Source organism: Haliaeetus leucocephalus, unplaced genomic scaffold, assembly GCF_000737465.1.
Source record: "Haliaeetus leucocephalus isolate CR32 unplaced genomic scaffold, Haliaeetus_leucocephalus-4.0 Scaffold439, whole genome shotgun sequence".
Taxonomy (NCBI): Eukaryota; Metazoa; Chordata; class Aves; order Accipitriformes; family Accipitridae; genus Haliaeetus; species Haliaeetus leucocephalus.
The window spans coordinates 4,952,820-4,975,245 of NW_010972875.1; the positions used below are offsets into that span (position 1 = coordinate 4,952,820).

Genomic DNA, 22,426 nt, shown 5'->3' on the forward strand with positions numbered 1-22,426 from the left:
CTCGCTTCCTTCCCCTTTCTTCTAAGGACATATTTATTTGTAAGTCCATCAGGAATTTCAGTCTGTTGTCAACCATATTGCTGGCTGCTGCCTTCTGCTTTGTAAATATTAATATTGGTTGGACATCTGCTCAAGTGCAAAATAGTCTTTTAGCCACCGGGTCTGTGTTTGGCAAGGCCCTAATCAGAGTTTTAGGCAACGGGAAGCTGAATCTCTTTCCACCCAGATAAGCAATGCTGTTCTTTGAACCACTCACATTTCGTTTTTCCTGAATTAGTTGTAACTTCTCAGCTGTCAGATGTGGCTCCCTATGTGGCCACATAAATGCTTGTGCCAGAACAAAAGGCATCAGAGGGATGGGAAAGAATATTCAAGCAAAGGCACTGCACTTCTCACTGATGGCTTATGACAATTTGAAACATACATGAAGCAATTACTTGCCCTCTTGTGACACACACATACATTAAATATATTGACTTAGTAATGTCCTCATCAAATTTAGTTTACTTTCAATAAAAGTATACATGGAATGTAAAAAATGCCATCTCAAATAAGGTCTACCAGTCAGAAACATATTTCAGTGGGACCAAGATCACTGCTTCTGTCTTAGAATTTCCAACATAAGTTAAAGCAGAGGGACAGTGATTAACACAGCAATTTCAGGAATCTTTGTTTTGATACTTTCTTTTAAGAAAAGTTCATTTGCAACTCATTGGTAAGAACTCTTCTCTTTGGGGCCTGTCAGTGACTGTCTTGGTTACTTTGTTCTAACAGTATGGGCAACAGGAAAAAAACCCAAACAATAAAAAAGAGACAGAATCAACCATCACCGTTGTGGCTTGCTTCTCCATTCAATTTCAGATACTAAACCAAAATTTTTCCTTGATAGTTTTTATTTCTGTTTGTCTAGTATCATTTCGCATTACTTTGCTTCGTCAATTACTTTGTCAATCCCTTTAGATAAAATGTGTAATCTTCATTTCTTCTTTCCAGCTCTTTTGGTTTTACAGGTTTCTTTCTGACTGGCATGCAAAATAAATTAATATTAATGTGAATTTACAGAACGTGTATAAAACATGCTAGCAGAAAGTTGTCAAAAAACCATGCACTGGCTTTGGCATTAGAAGAAGTCTCACATTAAAGAAATATTTCAGATACCAGCAATCTTGGCAGGCTTACATGATACTTATGATAGCACTTTAGGCAATAAGCAAGTGCAAAACAATTGGAAATGCACACTTGGATCAAGTCTGCATTTTACTTTTGATTACTGAGAACTAGCAGTGAATTATATGAACTGGGTAAGAGTCCACAGTGAATTATTCTAACAGTTCAAGCACTAAGAGGGAAGCAATTCAGAATATACTCAGATTATATTTGTATAGTTTTATGCCTTTCCTCGCTGGTCCCAGGGATAATAGAAATGTCTCAAACTGCAAGAATTCTGTGAAAAGACTAGAAAGCTTTGCTGAAAGCTTTCCCTAAGTAACAGTGATGGTCATCAATGAGGTCTTTCTCACTTCTGTGTACATAGCAAGAAGTACATTTCAGACTAACATAACTCTAGCAGTGCCATTCATCTGTTTTATCATTAAGGTGTGGTACATGAAAACCAAAGTAAAACAATATGAAATTAATGGGGCATTGCATCCTAGACTATGTAAACACATACCGATAATAAGGCACTATCTTTAGATCCAAATTCCTAGATCAGCCTTATGGAACATACAAAGCATTTGCTCTGAGTAAATAGCTTCAGAAAATATGAAAACGTACGCAGAAAACCAATCTTATTTATATGGTATATATTTAAGTAAAATAAAAATTATTGAATATGTAAAGGATAATGAATTCACTCTGTACACAACATCTTGTCCTCTGCAAAAAGCAAAATAGTTTGCAAATCATTTGCATGTAAAAATATTATATATCCATACAAACAAAATATTATGACTATACGACATTGTCCTAGGAAGACAATTAACTCTATCCCAGCTGAGACCAGGACAGACATAGACCCACAAAGAGATAAAAAAACCCTGAAGGTTGAATTCATTAAATGAATTCTTCTTGGGAAACAGTGCAACCACATAGATTACAGCTACAGTATAGTAAAGACAAGGTGAAGTTCTTAACAGAAATCCTGAGTATCTGCAGAACAAACTACATTTTTCACAAGACAGAACCAACAGCATTTAAGGAACAGGACTACACTGGTCACACTTAGAAAGTCAAAACATACAGGGATGTCTAACACAAATATTTGAAATATTGCAAAATTTCTTCAGACGCTTCTTCAAGATATTACTTGCAGATAAAAGTGATGTTATGTATCTTGAAATAACCTAAATGTTTCCTCATTACTTAATCCTATAAAAGTAATAAAAAGGAGTCTAAAAAGGATTTACTGCTACTACTGAGGTGGTTGTTGTTATTAATATTCATTTTATTTCCCTTGCAGACTATATGTTCTAGTAATAGGCTACATTGTGCATAATGTAGTTGGGCTGCATGATCATGAATTAATAGATGACCTTTGCCCTGAACAGGTTAAAGTCTAAGAACAAGACAAGAAACAACAGATGGGAAGAGACAGACAGATGGGAAAATACCAAAAAATGCAGTATTGGTCAGCACGATAGGCTGGTTGTCTCAGACCTCCAGCTGTCTAATCTTTTGTCAAAATTTATACGAGCAGCACAAAACCAGAGAGTTTTAAGGAGGGTTTTGAAGGATAATAACACAATAGCTTTGCAGATGTTAGGGGCATCTTCTCCCTCAAGTAAGAAGCAGCATCAGAGGTGACATGAATGTGAGCAATAGAGAAAGTCACCATGGTCTGGTTGGGGCTAAGAGTTACCAATACAACAGCAAACGATATGGGCTAGGTGAGGATACGCAACTGAAGGCCTTTAGTGTGAGGACAAGCAACCCACATCTGAAATAAAAATGAGAGATTTAATGCAGGGACTGAGAAACAAGGGTCAAAGCAATAAACTACAAAAATGAGGTTTTTTAACACCACAAAGCAGATGCTCTGGGAGCAGATAAAGTAGTATTTTCCACAGCTAGGTACTTAAGGTCTGGATGGAAGGGGTGGAAAACAAAGACCCTTCTTAGAAATAAATATAATTTAATTCTTCCTATTTCTAAGTAAGCCCATTTAAGGCTTAAAATCCACATCATTGCTTTTATTATAAACAAAAGGGCCCAGAAGCAACTTCCATCCAAACACAAGACCCTGCTTCTTCAGTGTATCTGAATTTGATTTGGAAATAACTGAAGATATCATTTGCCAGAATACTTTCCTCTGTCCTTCGTTAAGTAGCTACATAGGTCTATGGAGCAGGTCCTGGTTGACTGTTCCATGCTTTCCTCAAGAATTCCTACAACACTTTCTTGCCTCACCCTAGTTCTTCCCAATGAATACCTCCCATCTTCTTGCAGCAGAACTCAAGGGATAAACAGCACCAGACCTGTTTTGAGCAACTTTAGGTTTGTAAAATTGGTCCTACAGAAATGATATACCCTCCTTGATTCAAATTTGCTTATGTGTTCAACATGATGTGTAATTTGTTAGTGGAGACATCTTGCCTGCAATATTTATTTATTCCTTAAATCCCTCATCCCTTACAGAAATATTTTCTGTAAGGTCACTGCTAGTTGCATCCAATAGTTGCATTTACATGTGACATTTCCATCCCTGACCAAACAACAAAGACTCTGATTACTAGCCCAGGTGAAACTAGCATTAGAAAGAGTAAGAAGATTTCATCCTCCTCTTATTCCAAATGTTTTAGATATTTATCAGGAAACACAATCAATATGCATAACTGAGATCTTTAATCACTTACTACAGTTTGCAATGAATAAATTATGCTCAGCTCAGACTAAAATGTGTTTGTTTAAACTCATTCTTTCTTGAAATATTAACTATATTTGCAAAGTTTTTAAATAATAAAAATGTTAAATAATAAAACATGGACTGATTTTCTACCATCCTGCAAATTGAATACCAAATGAGTACAGAAGGCTATCTAAGAAGGGTGACAGCGTTCTTTAGTGAAAATTTCACTTCTTTCTTACATTATTCTTAGAATTTTTTTTTAATAAAATATACCAAATCTTGAGACATTCACAAAACATGTCTCAGCAGTACTGAAATATAGCTACTATTAGTCAATATCTAATTTAGCCCTAATGGAGGCAAAGAAAACAACAGAAAAAGCCCTACAAGAAAAAGCATGAGAATTACAGAGGAGAAATACACATTTATTTACACATTTCACAATAATCCTACGTTCCAGTAAATTTTCTGAAGAATGTTTCAATTACGAGCTGAGTGGCTTTTGTAGCTTTGCATAGCAACAAAATGAATGAGAGCAGGAAGGAAAAATACATTAAAAATTATCTTGGGAGAGTGAACAGACAGTACTATTGAAAATTTTTACATCAAATTTCAATTGCCAAACAAACCTGTGCAATTTTCATTTTATCATAGTAACCTACCTTAAAACATTACACAGAAAATAATAACCTTATTCTGATTATCACTAACAGTTCTACCTCAGTTTGACCAAAGGCACAGTCAATAATTGTTTTACTAGAGTTTCCTTAAAGCTAAACTAATTTATGTTCTCTCATTTTCTTTTCCCACCTTTGACAGGCTCAACAGACCAGCAGATGGAATAATTACTTTGGAATATTATCACCAAAAAAAAAAAAAAAGTCACTGAGTTAGAAAAGCAGCATTTGATGCTTTTTAGTAAGTGAATCATTTATAATGAATATAATCTTATTTTGTATTAACTGGCATTTTCATTGCATTCATGTAAAAGCTATCATATCTTAGCTGTACAAAACACTAAAATGCACAAAAAGTGAAAATTAAGAAAAAGATAAATGGCAGTTGATATGGAAATACATCTTTCTTCTAATAGCCATAAGGCTTGGGAATATTTACTCTTTCAGAAAACAAGACTCATTTGTTGTCTTACAGATGTCGACATGGGTTTGCAGTAACAGTTGCGGTTCTGCATTTGGAAGTTTCCAACAGCAATCCAAACTGAAACCTGCTTCTGATGACAGCCGAGACGGTGCTTCTTTTCTGTTACCATGAAGGGCTGACAAAAAAGACCAGTATATGTGCATAAGGACTGTCAGGGGCCAATGATGTAACTTTAGTGACTCAGATTTCCAAGTGCAAACTGTACAGTTGTTAATCAGGGAAAGGGCAATGTGCAGCCTTTCTTCTCAATCTTTGTATTCCCTCAAACGGAACCCAGGATCAAAATACGCCTCTCTTGTTACATTCATTGGTCCCAGGCTTCTTATAGTGAATTTTTTTTTCCTACATACTTGTTTCTCCTACTATTACTATTTTGATTCCCCTATATGCTACCTTCATTTAAGCAAGCTTTACCAATGATAGTACATCTTTCCTATTCAGCTGCACATTGAGCTTTCAAATACAAGGCAGTTACCCTGAACAAATTGTTTCTGTGTCTGAAAATGTAATCTTTTTCTGCTTTTCAATGTCAATATGAAAGCCAGGGTGCTTCTGTCTCGGTGCCTGAGTTTCTCCATCTGTAAAATGTGTCGTCCCTTCTGTAAAATGCTTCAAGATCTACAGCTGAAAATATTATATGACAATTGGATACCAATAATATACTAGAATAAATCCCACTGATTTCTTGCAAAATAAATTCCAAATTTATTTTGGGGTTACAAAATAATGTACAGCTGGGGCAAGAGAAAGTAAAATTAAGATCATAAACTAGGTAATAGGTTTATCTGTAGAAGAGATCCCTCTCGTACATTCTTACTAGTATTTCTGGTCTGCTAAAGCATGGTATGCCACAGTATTACTGTGGCTTGACAAATTTAGGAAAGCAAAGGAAGTAAAAGTCCTTAGTGGAAAAGATGAATGAAAATCCAGTGATTGCAATGTTGGTACTTCTGGCTGGTTCAGGTTGACTTTTGTCTGAATTTCACTCTGCAGTCAAAAGTTTATGAAATTATCCCTTCCTATTTGTTACACTTAAAGAGTGTAAACAAAGGTGGAAAAGAGGAAGAAAAATGTGTTGATACAGAGTCCTACATTATCCACACAAGATATTGTAACTAACTTACACGCTTAAGATCTAGCTTTCGTGTAATCCTTAGTATGCAGGAATGGCAGAGCTTCAGAGCTGCCTGTATTCCAGGCAAGGTCACAGACGGAAGGTGAACACTGGCAGGGACTTTTATTGACAGAACAAAAGCTTTGAGATTCCCTTTGAAAGAGACTGTCTGCATTTAAAACAAAACAAAACAAAACAAAAAAGGAAATGTGCAGAGAGAGCTCCCTTTCCTAACATATCCTTCCATTTCCCCACAGCCAAGATCAGGGGCTTCACAAACTGGGAACGGTGACTGCAATACGGTGATATTTCATTATTCTAGCTGGATGTGTTCTTTACAATTATACTAACACAAACCAAGAAGCACAATCTTGGCTATATGTTCTATTTCTTTAGAGAAAAACTTTAAACTGGATTCTTTAACCCAATCATAAAATGCTTTCCGACACAAATACCACCAACTGTTCCTTGTATAAAGAACAAAATAAAATAAAAAGAAAGACTATTCTTCACAGTAAACTTAATAGCTTCTTTGACTTTACTTTTCAACCTTCTGTCACTGATATTGTTTGTTTATCCTCCTCAACAGATGTTCATAATAAAAAAACAGAAAGCACAGGTATTTGTAATATTTAATCATAGTGAAGGTATTGCATCTTTTAAAATATATAAGGGTCTAGAGCAGAATTGGTTCTTCTCTTGCTCAGGGTGGTTTTTGACTTTTGTATCTTATTTTAAGACATAAGTTTTTCCATTTCTGCAAGTAGGATGATTGTTGTATTTTTATACAATAATGTAAAGAAAGTGGGGAAATCCACATAAGTAAAAAAAAAGAATTCAAAGTTATGAAATTAATTTCCAGTGCTTTTGGAAATCACCTATTTTTCTTCTTAAAATTACTTTTTCTAGAAAAAAAAGAATAATTTAAATCCATGTGTTTAACAGATTTTAGCTTTTGATGAAACACATATTTTTCACTGAAAAAGTATTTCAGCAGATTTTTCTGAACACCACCAGTGCTATAAATATATCCTCCACATCTTACATCACCCTATGTCTGTGACACAACTGAACCAATAGTTCCACAGATCACTTTTGATATTTGTCTGAAGCTATTTCATGTCTTTATATGAAAGAATAAAAGGGAGAAAGGGACAAAGAATAGGAATAATTTTAATAGGTATGGTAAAGTAATTAGACTAAGAGTATCTCTGGATTATGCAGTATCTATGGATAATGCAGGTGCAGTACTAAAAATTTAGATCTAGAAATACATTTTTACTAATGGCAAGACATTATATAATATATCCATATAACACAAAAAATGCCACTTTATTCCTCAGCCAGTGGAGGCAGGCAATTATTTTACAATCATCATCTCCTTTGCTTCCTACTGCTATTGTTGAGCTCAATAACAAGACTTTCAGTTCTGGCACATTCATATGGATACATTTCTCATAGCATGGCTCAGATTCTGAAGGGAGTTACCCCACTGTGACAAGTGAATCCAGCTTCACCTTAGCAGCGCTGATGAAGGTGCTCCCATCTTTCACCATGCTTACAACAGAACACAAGTTAGGTTCAGTGAACTCATCTCTTTTATTCTTATACATTATCCTGAACATGTGCAAGAGAGACACACTCCTATATTCGGCAGTGTTACAGCTGGACATGCAGGTTCACAGCTCCTTTTCTTTTTAGCACCTTCTAAACCCCCTTGGTTTCCCAAAACTCAGAAATCTTTTCACCATCATCATCAAACGGCAGCATTAGGATTTTGTTCTGTATTGGAACCATTGTGTTGCTCTAGCAGTTCATTTTTTATAGTTTGTGTATTTAGATATGTTTTTTAAAACATAGTTGCTAGGAAAGGATTCATCATTTTTAGATGATGAATTATTTTCTGCCTTGTGGAACAACCTCAGTAGGCGGTCCAGGCACACGCATACAGAAACCTAAATGCCTGGAAAGGGGGAAAACTCTGCTAGAGACTGCAAGTGTTTCCAGAGTGAAGTGAGAGCTGAGTCAGGTTTCTTAGGATGACATTTTGGACCTGGCTGTCTGACTTCCAGCATATATACCTAAATCTTCTTTTTTTGATGTGGCTTTCACTTTTCCCCTAAGCTGGAACACAGCTTAGAGATATTTGCTACTCTCCTGTCATGTAAGCAATGAAAAATTTCAAGGTTTCCCCCCCCTCATGTTTCTTTGATAAAGACTTTGCTAAGCACGTTAAGCATTTTGGTTTAACAGAAATACAAACAAAAGCTTATGACTGGGAAGCGAATGAGTGAAAGAGGTTTGGAAATGGTGGTATAGACAGTAGCTGATCAGACGCAAAGCTAACAAGAGTAATATGGGATGAAATCCATCGCAAAGTCCTGCTTTAACTGGGACATAAGTATCCACAAGAATGTGCCGTGCTCCTTTCCCGCCCTGCCTCCCACCGCAGATTCCTACCATCACTTGGTGGTGCCTGCCCGTCCCTGCTTCGAAGCATCTGCGTAGGAAAACGGGCACCTGCCTCCCGCAAAGAGGTCCACCGCAGCGCTGACCGCGTGGGCAGCAGGGCCGGGTGTCCCGCTCGCCGTGTTCAACAGGGGCTGGGTGTCCGAACACTTGCCCAGCCTGGGTGTCAGGGCAGGGTCACCCAAGGGGAGAGCCCTCCCAGGGGAGAGCCCTCCCAGGGGAGAGCTGGGAGCCAACGCTCCCTCAGGAGGAGCATCGGTGCTGACCTTCGAGACGTGCTGCAATCCTGCTTCCCCCTTGTTTCTGCTCAGGGACACAAGCTAGTCAGCCATTTCAGTTATGTCTATTGGTTTTACTTGAGCTTTTCTTCCAAAATAAATGAAACTCTTGCGTGCATCAAGGAACACCCCGAGAATGGGCGCAATTTGTAGGGGAGCAAATATTGCCTGATGTGCACGATTTCAGACGTAAGAAACAGTGATAGCCACTGAATGGCAGTCCGCAGCATTAAACTAACCCCTTCTGTGAGCAGCATGTCTTTTCAGGATTAACAATTTATGAAGTTAATGCACATCTAAGTATGCAGCTGTCCTTTTCTATTTTTAATAACCAAAAAGAAAATGTCACCAAGTAAAGGGGAAAAAACCTGCTTCTCAGTTGGGACTGTATATAAAAGAGTGGCAGCATTATTCTCTGTGCTGTAAAATGGTACTAACCAGTTTCATCATGGAGCTTAAAAATACTAGATAGACCTAAAAATTTAAACTCTCTTCATTTTCTCTTCATGTTATTATTAAAGTGTTCTTCGAATTAACTTATTTTAACTGCGGTCAGAAAATGAATATGACCTTGTGTGTGGTTTAGTATAAACAAGCATTAAACAAAGCTACTCTAGATATTCCAGGATTTCACTGAATTTTTTTACAGTTTTACTCAAGAATTAATATAAACAATGCCTTACTTTCCTTAGCTATTTAAGTATGAAGAATCCTTAAATGCTTTGCAAAATTATAGTCGTGAAGGAAAAACTTTCAGTGTTTAATTGCAGCAGTCCTCTGAGTGGGCTTTGTGTAAGTATGTATTTTTTTCTACTTGCCATGGGTTTCTTGGACTTTGGTGATGGGTGTGCTATAAATACTTTGATAGGAATAGAATCTGCAGCTGCATGAAAAGATGAATTCTGAGCAATAAATATTTTGCTAAGACATCAGTACAACTCCTCACTCATTTGAGGAGTATTGTGAAACTTGTGCAGCAATGATCTGCAAAGAGCCAGACAAGAAGAGGACTGATACAGGGTCTGATACTAAGGTGGAAGGTGAAGATGCACTGAAAATTGAATTGTTGAGGTAGAGAAAAGTGACGAGTGTTTTTTGTTAGGAATCATTCTTGAGATGAGTCTCATTTAATATTTGTGGTAATGACCTTTGCACAGAAGCATGCTGCTAAAATGTTGTGTTGACACAAAGCTGTAAGGTATTACCATTACAAGGGAAGGTCAGGATATTATACCAGAGAAATGAAGTGATGCCAAAGACGAAAATGACAGAAACAGGATGAAAAGTAATGGTACAAAAGGCATCTTGGACATTATTAACAAGAATTTCTTCTTTAAGCATCTGAGTGGAAACAAAAGGAGAGCAAAGAATTGGTTGTGCTAATTGATCACAGTTCCTCTGAACAAAGTAATACAGTCATGTCCTGGTTTCAGCTGGGATGTAGTTAACTGTCTTCCTAGTAGCTGGTGCAGTGCTATGTTTTGAGTTCAGTATGTGAAGAATGTTGATAACACTGATGTTTTCACTTGTTGCTCAGTAGTGTTTAGACTAGAGTCAAGGATTTTTCAGCTTCTCATGCCCAGCCAGGGCACCTGACCCAAACTGGCCAACAGTGTATTCCATACCATGGGACGTCCCATCTAGTTTAGGAACTGGGAAGTGGGGGGGCAGGGATTCGCCACTCGGGGACTGGCTGGGTGTCGGTCGGCGGGGGGTGAGCAATTGCCCTGCGCATCATTTGTACATTCCAATCCTTTTATTACTACTGTTGTCATTTTATTAGTGTTATCATTATCATTATTAGTTTCTTCTTTTCTGTTCTATTAAACCGTTCTTATCTCAAACCACGAGTTTTACTTCTTCTCCCGATTTTCTCCCCCACGACAGTCCATTAAAGAAAAAGTTGTATGCGATTCCAGAACATGACAAGTGAGGCATACCCAGAAGGAATCGCTGTACTGCTCTACAAGCTAAAGGTAAGATCTGACCCAGAATTCTATATTTAATTATGGCTTCCCATGTTTATGAAAGACAATTTTAAACTAAAGAAAGTGCTTCTAGCTCTTTTTCTTCTTCTTTTTTTTTTCTTCAATTTGAAAGTCCAAAAGAAGAAAAAGAAATGCAAACAGAAATGACAGTGTTGGCACAAAAATAAGTGATTCTAACCAATTATGAATTCAGAAGCTTTTTAACAAGCAAAGCAGCAAGGTTTTGCAGTTTAATAAGTTTATAAACAGGATTACATGTGGTTGCTTGTGATAGTCCAAATTCAGTAAACTGGGAATTGTCTTCCAGCCACATCTATGATGAGATCCCCAAATCAGCTACAAATTTGGGGTGGATCTGCCTAGATAATTTACTTGCAGGTACTTCTCAAAAGCTTTTCATAAATGAGAGGAGGAGAAAAAAAAAAGAACAAAACCAAACCCAGGTTTTCCTTGAAGTGCTTGTGCTGTGGGCTACCTGATTTTTTCTGGGAATTGCACACCTTGCAGCTCTGCAGACGTTTTCCACCCCAGGACACCCAGTGAGGGCACCAGGCAGAGGCAATCTTTCCTTCCTTGCCCAGCCTATGTAAAACAGTGCAGCGTACCAGCTTAACGACAGATAAATGCAACATGCATTCTGTCACGCCTCACAATGTAGGTGGTCAGTTATACATGAAATAATTTTTATAAATCCTGTATTCTGCTCAGAAGAACAAACCAACAAAAAACCCCTACCCAACAGGTCTCCCTGAGAATTTGCTCTGCTGTTGGCAGTAGCACACACATTACACGCACGGTGCTATAAACATGGTGATATCAGCCAAGCTCTCAGTAGAGCGTGTGGGACCAAGACAGTGTGCCATCCCTGACAAGAAGGGGCTACAAAATATTTTGAAGCCAGATGAGAATACTAATCCAAACCCAGAATGGAAAAAATATTTCACAGTTCAAATTTCATACTGATAGGGGACAGGATGAGACTGTGTTAGAAGAGCTGCTGGATTCAACTAACGTTTATTATCTATTTAAAACTATATATGCTGCTCTTGATCTTTTGGAAACTGTAACAGCTCTGTTTGGGTGTAATGATAGTGGGTCCACCTTTCAGTGAAACCCTGTCATCATAATTGGTGAGTATGTATCCTACATGCTGTTGATTTCGTAAGACTTCATCACGTCCATGGCTGTGAGTCTCAGCACTCGCAATGTTATGTTTCTTCCTCCCACACTCTAATTTCTTTAGCACGGGGCAGGCAGTGGAGCATGATGTTTATGCTGCTATTTCCGCTGCTGTTGCTACTTCATCTAATGCATTTGTGATACAAGTTGTTAAATCATCATGAGAATAATAATACATTATGAAGCAGACTACTTTATTATATAAGAACTATTCAGTAACAGTATTTTTAATGTACAGTTAATTTCCCATCATCACTACAATCTGCATGGAGCCACCTATAAATCTAGAACAAAACCAGTAATTGTATTCCAGTGTCATTAGTGCTACAGATTATGAAGTAAATTCATAAACACACATGAAAACCTTTCTTGTAATTAAGGTAACCCTTTGGGGATTATGTTAATAACTTGTACATTCCCCTAGTTTATCTGCATTAGGTATCAATTACTCTGTTTAGAAAAAATAGTACACTATGCCCACTTCTGGGGCAAAATGTAACATACTTCACTCCTTTGAAGGTCTCAGCAGCAATTGAGTAGAACACAATATTCACTGCCACTGGACCCTAAATATCTGTTCATGGGAGAGGAACCTTAAAAGTTGCTTCCATATTCATCCTGAAAACCCTAAATTTATCTACCAGTGCTATGACTCCAGGGGGGAAACTTAGACTTACAATCCCTCCGGAAGCCAAAGCAATTTATCTCTTCTTTGTAGTGTATTTGTAGGGCAGATACCAGCATACATCAACACAAGTTGTCATTAACAGGAGCAGAATTCAAGGGATGTATAAAAGCAGCAAGGACAGACATCCTCTGGTAGATCTTGCTGAAGGGGGACAGAAGGTCTAAAGCCTAAACTCTCTCTTGTTCTCTGTGCACCTCTGGAAGAGGTTATTGCTCCCTGAAACAGTAAAGAAAATAATGTGCTGGCACCTCAGCTGCCTCAGATCACAGCCCAGTAACCAAATCTATCAATAAAAAACAATTGTAGTGTTGGTTTAAAGTAATAATCACTAATAAATATAATTCTTGTTTGGCTCCATCATTGCACATCAGAGATGTTCCTTGTATCACTGAGATACCATGTATTTCTAATGTAAACAACAGTGCAGCCTGTTAATTTATATCCTCTATTTTTTACAGGCTGTTTTGCTCAATAATCTTGTAGTCCAAAGATAATATTCTTGGTGAGCAAGTCTCCTGATATGTAGCAAAAACTTTACCCATAACAGAATATATTTAATATAATGGCTTCATATCCTCTATAATTTCATCACTATCACTAACTGAAAACTAAGAGAAAATGTAGATAGGTATAGCACCTCATTAATTAGCATCACAGTGTGTGCAAAAAACTCCACATAAATGCAAGATCTTGTATATTATGGAAAGATATTGTGAAGATTATCTATTATAACTTGTATTGGGATGCTAAATATTGGGTGGCACTTATGTAGAATAGTTCAGTTTTGCTGATATCAGTGCTGTTATAACTGTTTGTTGCAGAAATCCATTTGGCCTTATTTTTCTTTTTCAAATTTTTATGTAGTCCAGTCTCACTTTTACTGCTCTGCACAGACATTTCAGTGTTGATTTTCTTCACCCTATAACCTAAATCAATTAAATACAATGAAATCTTTGGATTGTAGCATAAGGCTGAATTATGCAAAGAAAACCTCTACAGATAAATACATACTAGTAAATATAAGAAAACTCAGCTACTGGTCAAGGATTGGCCAGAGTGTGTAACTGCTAGCAGTCGTCTTTGACCAGTTATATCCCATGGCAACAAGCTCTTTTCCAGACAATGTTTGGACACGGCTTTGGAAAGAGTGCGGGTCAGGGTCTGTTCCCACTAGGTCGGTTGCACATGGCCACAGTGGGTTTGGGTGAAGACACTTTTGGTGTATAAATAGGGACTTTCGCTCTCAGGCGCAGTTCTTATCTTTTTTCCGTTGTTACGATGAACACGGTCCAGATGTCCAAAACTGACTTAGCACTCACTTTTGCTTAGCTGTCTTCCATTCCTTTGCTGAGGAGCCCAAGAAATACTTCATGAGGGATCAAAACCATGCAATCTAAATAGTGTTGTGCAAGCACATCTGCCTATATCTGCTTTGCTGCTGTTTTTCTCTAACGACCAGCTGCAGAGACAGATTGTTAACAGGCATTAAGTAACCCTACAGCAGCTCTGACACTCACAGCCGTTGCTCTGGGTTAAGCTTCCCACAACAGCCTCCCATGCCTTTAATGCTGCAGCATGCCACAGAGTCACTCTTCTGAAGTCTAAAGATACCTACTGGTACCAGACACTCAGGACAAGAAGTGAGGGGACAGTCTTTTCTGCAGTGCTATCTCCAAATGAAACAAGTCTGCATTACAGTTTAGCAAGATATTGCAGTTGAAATCATTAGAAGTTTCTTGTTGCAAAATAGTTGGGAAAAAGAAAGCAATTCTAGCTTGAAAGCAGATTTGCATACAGGAGCTTAATTTATCAAACCGTGGGATGTATTTTGGAAAGAGAGAGAATACAGGTGGAGAAGAAGAGAAGGATATTTAAGATTATTATGCCTTCCAGTTACATACATCTTCACGCCCTGTATACTTATCTTCTGACATGTAAAGCTTCTATTTTCCAAATAAAAAACCTCAACACCTTAATTGAAAACAAATACGTTGAAGAACAGAGGAAGAAGCATTTCCTAATCCTATAAGGTAAAGTGATATAAAGCCAGCTAACAGCATAATAAGATAAGGAATACAGTCTAATTGGTGATAAAATGTCAATATTCCAATAGATGTATACCAGCAGTCCATTAGATTTAATTTGGCTCTCTCAGCAAGCAATAAATCATGTAGAAGACAAATTGAAAAGGAAATCAGCTGACTGCTGTGAAGTACTCATGGGTTGGTTTACCAAAGCTAATCTTTGGGTAAATTAAGAACTAGCACTGACATGTTAAACAGAGGATTTGAAAAGAAGGCCGATGTCTAATATTAGTACAGGATTAAGAGATTACATATGAAAATCTAAAGGCACTGTTGATCTGCTCAGGTTTTAATTATGATCTCATTTATTGATATCATAAAAAAGTATTAAGAAAGATTTGAATGAAGGGAGGCACTAGACTGGAAAACTGGGCTGCTTACGCACAGCCCCATTCTGGAAATTGCTAATAATTAGTGCGTGGCATGCGGGCGCTGAAGCTTCACCCTGTGTTCAGCAGGGCTCCATGTAGCTGCCTCTGAACACATTATCAACTGGATTAAAACCTATAGTTCACAGGGCATGAATGGAAAATGAAATGCAAATGAATCAGCGGCTGCATTTGCAGAATCAGGGCAGAAGAGTAGCAAGCGCAACACACTTCGGCTGAATGCACAAAACCAAGTAGACAGAGGGGATATGACTATGAGAAAATAAAGGCAGTATTTCTTGGATTACTGCAACACTGAAGAGTGAAAACCCAATAGAATTTAATACATCTGTCTGAATTAAAATTACACTTTTAGGTTGAGATCAATGATGGGATTTTATATTTCCATGGCTCTTCTCAACTCTTCATTAAAAAAATGTCTGAAGAGGAGTATGTGACATTTTAAAAAGCTTTAAATCAAATGAAACACAGAGCACATGGAAGCAAAAGAAGGGGAGGTTTTGTGTTACTGTTTGGTGGAAGCCAAGGCATGATAGGAATAAGAGGATACAAGAAAACACACTTTCTGATCAAGTCTGAAAATAACAACTGATTTTTTTTTCTTTTTGCAAACTAATCACGATAGTCGCCATTTCTACTCTATTTTAAATGGATCTGATGAAACTGGGATAGGAGAGAACTGACACAGAGTGCCATTTCCCACAAGCTAGACCTGCTTTAGTCATGTGCAAAGCACAATAAATAGTCTTCATTTATTCAAAAGTGATGCTATGACAGTTTGCATTAAGCACTGAGAGAGGCATTTAGCTTGCACATTACAAATAGAATAGGACTAGTGAGAGGAGGAGGTTGAAGAGAAGTTTCAGGGTTTTTTTGGCTTTGAGGAAAAATTCTATATTCTTTTAAACTTCTGGTCCTAATCTGTGAAATTACAGGGAGGAGAGGAAGTGAGAGGTAAACTTCTACGAGTGTTTGTGGATTTAACTATTACTTTGTGTTTGCCTTTTTTTTAATGTATACTAATCTATGAAATTAGCACAGTGGTAAAAATGCTAACTGGAACAGTGATTAGCAGTGAATAATGGAGAATAGCAGCAGCAAATAAGCTTTTCATTTGTAATCTTGTCAACTCCCAATTTGCGTTTGTGTGAGATTGCCTTAATGTCTTATCAAAAATATTTAAAACTGAAGGTTAATAACCCGTTTCTATTAACTTTCTTTAGATGCTTTAAAAGTAAGTTGAATATTTGCCTTTTTAATAGTTGTACTTGAGGTCTGCATAAAATTGATTAAGGAAGAGAAATTTTGTACTCTGTTTTTAAAATAATCAACTGGTCTTCATCTGTTCCCAGCAAACCTACACCTCTTTCTGTTGGACACCAATGTGATTTCCTCTGTGAAACTCGGACCTCTTGAGAGAAACTGTATTCACTGGGGAAAAAGTGGTCCTGGGGAGTTCAGTATTGATGTGGATTGGGTATCCCGTACATTAAGCAGCGGTCTGGATTGTTAACTCCATGCTTTACAAAGTATATGCTCTGTCTGCTTAGAATAACAGGTTCCTGTGGATGTTGATTTTCCAGATGTGCTTCATTCCTTCAGATAGTGAGTGCCATACCTCAGACCCAGAAGCTGAAAACACACGGATCGCTAAGTCTACAACACTACTTTAAGAACAAAAGTAGTGTTTAATGTAATGTGCTCCAGCCAGGAGCAGGGATTTATTTTCTTAGCTTATGTACAAAACTCTTTCACCATTACAGCAATCCCTGGCTCTGTGCTATGCTTCAGTTTGAGACTATCCAAGTTACTGACAGCTAACACATTACACCGAGAATTATCTATGGCATATTTTCAGTGCTACACCTGAGCACCAGGGCAGTGCTAACATGCATCAAGTGTATCGCTTCTGGCATCGGACAAGCTTCATCAGCACTTGCCTGGAGATGTGCTCCCTATGGGAGGGAGAGTGCCCAAGCTCCACTATGACTTAAGCAGCTCATTCTTCTTCATTTTGTTTTTATTAATTTGGAGATGTCCTTTATATTTTCAATTTATAGACGTGGAAGTGTGTCCATGCAACCTCTGCATCGTTACTATGTTTTATATGCATTACTGTTATGTCAGCAACCATTGAGTCCACACAGAGGGGGAAAATTTGCTCAATGATTACTTTGGTATTGTGCAGTTTTTGGAAGACTGGAGATTGTCACCTGGCACTTTCTGATAAATAAGGACTGATAAGCTTCTATTTTTCAGTAAGTTTCCTGGTAAAGTTGGTGGGTTTTCCTATTGGATAAATATATGAGAAAGGTTTCAATCTCCACGTAAGTTTATTTGTTGGATTTTTTTCTTATTACCTTCAAGAATGTAATTTAGATGTTAGAGGATAGCCTTCTGGCAGTGTTAAAGCACTTACCTATTCAAATTATTCAGTGAAACAACTCTGGGAAAATTCTTTAGTTAGGCACTGCAACCCACACATGCAGCCACTTCCTTAGACTCACTTAGAATTCATATAAAGATAGGATATTTTTGGTATTAACTTGAGGATTTAATTAGTTTGATTATCTAATTCCAGTTCAGTAGAGAATAATTTGCTGATTTGACCTTGCTGTGATAGTGCTTTATATTTGCTCAAATTAAAATTATTTACAGTAGCCTATGTTTGGTGATGTGTTTTCATAAGTGTTTTATTAAGTCCTACCAATACTGTCATATTTTGTGAAATAAATAATTTGGTTTATAATTTTTGAGGGATAAAAGGACATTAAACTCTCGCCTGAATCAGTCTTTGTTTCTCGCAAAATCCTTGCACTGAACTTTTCTTGACAAAGTTACAGAACAAGAGTTAAGTATAATTTGATGCTTACAAACTATCCTGTACATTAAAAATAAATTAATCATTACAGATTATTTGCCTAGTGGGAATTGACTATTTAAGGGAGAATTTGGCATTTAAATTCTGTTTCAAGCTGTTTACGTAGAAGGAAAAAATGAAAACAAACAGCACCATTAGACCTGATCAATACATGATAGAGTAACTCAGCTGAGGAAGCACTTTGGTGATGGTTACTGAAATTGCTCATACATTTCTGTTGATGCATATATTGAGTCTTTTAATAACGATAGAAACTACCCAAAAGAAAGCTTATTTGGTGTTTTCTGAAACTGAGTCTGTGTGCAGACAATGAACAACAGATACCACCCAAATCACCTCCAGTGGTACCTCTGAAGCATTTGCTGGTAATGGAAGAAAATCTATTGAGGCTACAAACACCAGAGACTGAATGTGAAGTGAGCCTGTATGATCTAAAGCTGTTTAGCTAACCCCTAGCAGTTACATTCATAATCCTCAGCAAGACTGAAGTAAATTTACAGGATTACTGAGGTTGGAAGGGACCTCTGGGGATGATCTAGTCCAAACTACGGCTCAAAGCAAATTCAACTACTGCAGGTTGCCCAGGGCTGTGTCCAGTCAGGTTTTTAATATCTCCCAGGATGGAGACTCCACAATCTCTCTGGGCAGCCTGTACCAATGTTCAACCATTCCCACAGTAAATAGGGGTTTTTTGTATGTTTAAATGGAATTCGCCGTATTCCCAGTTGTGCTCATTGCCCTTATCCCATCACTGGGCACCACTTAGAAGGGTCTGGCTCCATCCTCTTTCCTCTCTCCCCCCAGGTATTTATACACATTGATAAGATTCTCCTTGAGCCTTTTTTTTTCCCCAAGCTAAACAGTCCCAGCTCTCTCTGCCTCTTCCTATGTGACAGATGCTCTAAGCCTTTAATCATCTTTCTGGCTGGAGTCTCTCCAGTATGTCCATGTCTTCCTTATACTGGGGAGCCTACCACAAGAGACAGCACTCTAGATGTGTCTCACCAGTGCTGAGCAGCTGAGCAGTGTTCAGTATGTATCCTAGGCATTTATGCATGAAAGAAGTTTGCTACTTAGAGATGTTCTGGAATCTCTTGATATTAGAGGGTACAATAGGTAGTTCATGGGAGACTGTGAAACTATGCTTAACATGGAAGTACAAAGACGCAATCATTAATAGATTTTTTTATTAGATTTTATGATTAGATTTTATTATTAATTCCTACTCTTTCATTAGTTTTATGCAGTTTAATTTCATTAATTTCAAACTAAATGGTTGAAAAGCATATGATACTGCTTTCACTCCTGTTACCAGAATTCGGTCTCACCCTGGCAGGAAACTTTAGATTCTCTGAACTAAGCAGTAAAGGCACAAGGCAGCACTATTTTTCTTACTCAGAATGGGAATCATCTAAAAGTGCCATGCAAACAGCTCCTTGTAATTGATAAATAACTTCTAATTACATTTTCTCTATCAAGGGTTTGATCTCTTATGGAGAGAACCATGTGGAAAACCAGAAGGGACTCAAGGAAGAGCTGTCAAAGCCACCTAGGGCCCACCTGGAATATGCAGTCCCAGTTAATGCTTCCCCATCACCTCATGGATTGGAATATGACTTACTGAAATTCTTAAAAAAAAGAGCTGCTTTGCTCTGAGAGGAGGGTGCACATTCCTCTGCATCTAGCTGGATCTTTTGAATTGGGTAGTGAGGATTATTGCCTCAGCTTTTCTCCGCTGCTTTTGCCTAGACTACATCAACAACAGCACTAGGTTAAATGCCTATTACAGTTAGAGACCATCCTCCGTAGTAGCTCTAAACATCCCGTTCTCCACAGCCTTCTCACCTTTTCTTCAGCGGCTGCGACAGGAGAAGATGAGCAAGCGCATGTGCCAACAAGCTAATGCACTTAGGCAAGGCTTACAGGCTCGTAGTGGTTTCTACAGGCTTGTAGTGAAAACCAGTGGCGTACACTGGTTTCCAGTCAGCATCAGGGCCACCTTAGCAGACAGCATGCACACATACACAGAGCCTCTGTACTTCCAACGCAGAAACTGCACCCAAAGCTGGCATTAATGTAAGAGCTGGGATGAGGGAGAGAAGCGAGAGCTTTCTTGACAACTTTCTCATGGAGGTTCACAACAGAGGTGGCCACCAAAGCAGCTGCTTCTTACCATTTGTTGGGCTGCTGGCAACTCATCAAAATTTACAAACCGCATATGTTAGCTCTGGGGAGAGCAGGGAGGAACAGATTATTCTAGTCTCCATTCCTAGTACAGAACATGGGAAAGGGCAGGAGATACAGGAGTCTCCTAATAGATTATTACATAATTTATCTCAAGAAACTTTGCAACTTAATATATTGTCATAGTTACTGTGTTTGCTTCAAAGCTTTTGATTCTTCTATTAGTGTTCTCCCCATCACCTATGCTTTCCTTAACCTTTCTTTCAGATAAAGAAGTAAAATGCAAATCATCATTTCTGTCAAAATATTAAACCATTTTTAACAGCCATACCTGATAAATACAAAGATAAGGAGCAGTGTGTGCATGCAGACAACCTTCATACCTAGCATTATTTCTTTCAAAACGTTATGTATTTCTCTAACCCGATGTTCATCAGAAAAGTGACCTTCAGAAAAGAGTTCAAAGTATCCCTGGTTAGGTATCTTTTTTTTCTGTCTATGGTACCCATGTGTTACCGTATCTCTGCTTATATGGCATCACTACTGTACTGTAAAGAGAAGTGTTTTATTTACTAATAAAGGAACATGGGCAATAAACCTCTATTTAGAAAATGGGAAATAAGTGACTCTGAATTCAGTGCCTGCTGGAAGTATTTTGAATGTTACACATAACAGTTCATTTCTTTTATTCATCAACTGTTCATCCAAATAATATGAATGAGCATGTTCTAATAAAACTAAATTTAACACCTATAAATATTCAGAAGGAAAATGCTTTTCCTTTGGGGCACATATTCATTCATTTGTTCTACCTAACTAGTATCAGCATCCAGACAAATTCCATGATGAGAAATTGATATTATCCATGCATATTGTAAAGTTTATAATTTGTGACTCAGTACTGGTTTTTGTAGATATGAGGCATCAATTTCCCAGTAGTGCTGCTCCTATAAGAATCTGAAGAATTCTGGAGGTTAGTACTTTCTGAACTTCTGAAGGTTTTAAAGCTTAAAGAAATTTTTAATAAAAAATTGCAGGATACAGGAAGCTTGAAGGAGTTTTTTTTAGGCCGGATGACATGAAGTAGGCTGCAGACTATGACTTCAAAGTTATATGTACAATGTACAGAGTAACATTTTGAAATCTTTGAGGTTTGCTTTTTATACTTTCAATTTTTTAAACATTTTGAGTGACACAACCATATATGAGTAAAAAGGGTTGATAGCTGTACCCTTTGATGATAAATCATTATAGTTTGGGGATATTTTCATTTAATCTGTTCATCAAATACAGACTTTATAAAAGTCTTGATTCCTCATGTCTTTTAAATAAATGAGAAAACATTAAGAATAAGCACGTAATCAAGTGCACAAACTCAATATATAGATATAGGTATATTTTCCTAGATGTAATAGACTGAATTCTACAGAGAAAGTTACATGTAAAAAGGGCAACAAGGTTAACGAGAAAATAGCTTTACACAAACATAGAATCATTTAGGTCAGAAAAGACCTTTAAGATCATCGAGTCCAACCGTAAACCTAACACTGCCAAGTCCACCACTTAAACCATGTCCCTTAGCACCACATCTACATGTCTCCTAAATACCTCCAGGGATGGGGACTCCACCACTTCCCTGGGCACCCTGTTCCAGTGCTTGACAACCCTTTTGGTGAAGAAATTTTTTCCAATATCCCATCTAAATCTACCTGGCACAACTTGAGGCTGTTTCCTCTCATCCTGTCACTTGTTACTTGGGAGAAAAGACCAGCACCCACCTCACTACAACCCCCCTTCAGGCAGTTGTAGAGAGCGATAAGGTCTCCCCTCAGCCTCCTCTTCTCCAGACTAAACAGCCCCAGCTCCCTCAGCCGCTCCTCATAAGACTTGTTCTCTAGACCCTTGACCAGCTTTGTTGCTCTTCTTTGGACATGCAAAATATTTAAATTTCTAAATATTTAGAAAGCACCTTCTTGAAGGAAGAAAGCTATTTACAGAACACCTTCCAGTTTACAGAAGTTACTCCAGTGACTATAGACTGAAGGAGTCACAGGACGAGGGTATCAACACTGACTTTTAGGACCTCAATCCAAATTTTATCAATAACTAGTGCAGAATAAACACCACAAAATGAGCACTGTTTTGATGAAATGTTGTTTATTTC

At 37.7% G+C, this 22,426-nt stretch overlaps 1 protein-coding gene across 2 annotated transcripts in view; it reads right to left on the minus strand.

Annotated features, from left to right (window-relative positions):
• Positions 1–22,426, minus strand: part of KCTD8 (potassium channel tetramerization domain containing 8) — a 102,959-nt gene that overhangs the window by 13,042 nt on the left and 67,491 nt on the right. The window contains exon 4 of one of the 2 annotated variants that reach the window (XM_010574482.1): positions 14,219–14,236. The exons of the other annotated variant lie outside the window; for it this stretch is intronic. Within the exon in view, the coding sequence (XP_010572784.1) occupies positions 14,219–14,236 (18 nt within the window). The remainder of the gene's footprint in view (positions 1–14,218; positions 14,237–22,426) is intronic. 2 annotated transcript variants of the gene reach the window in all.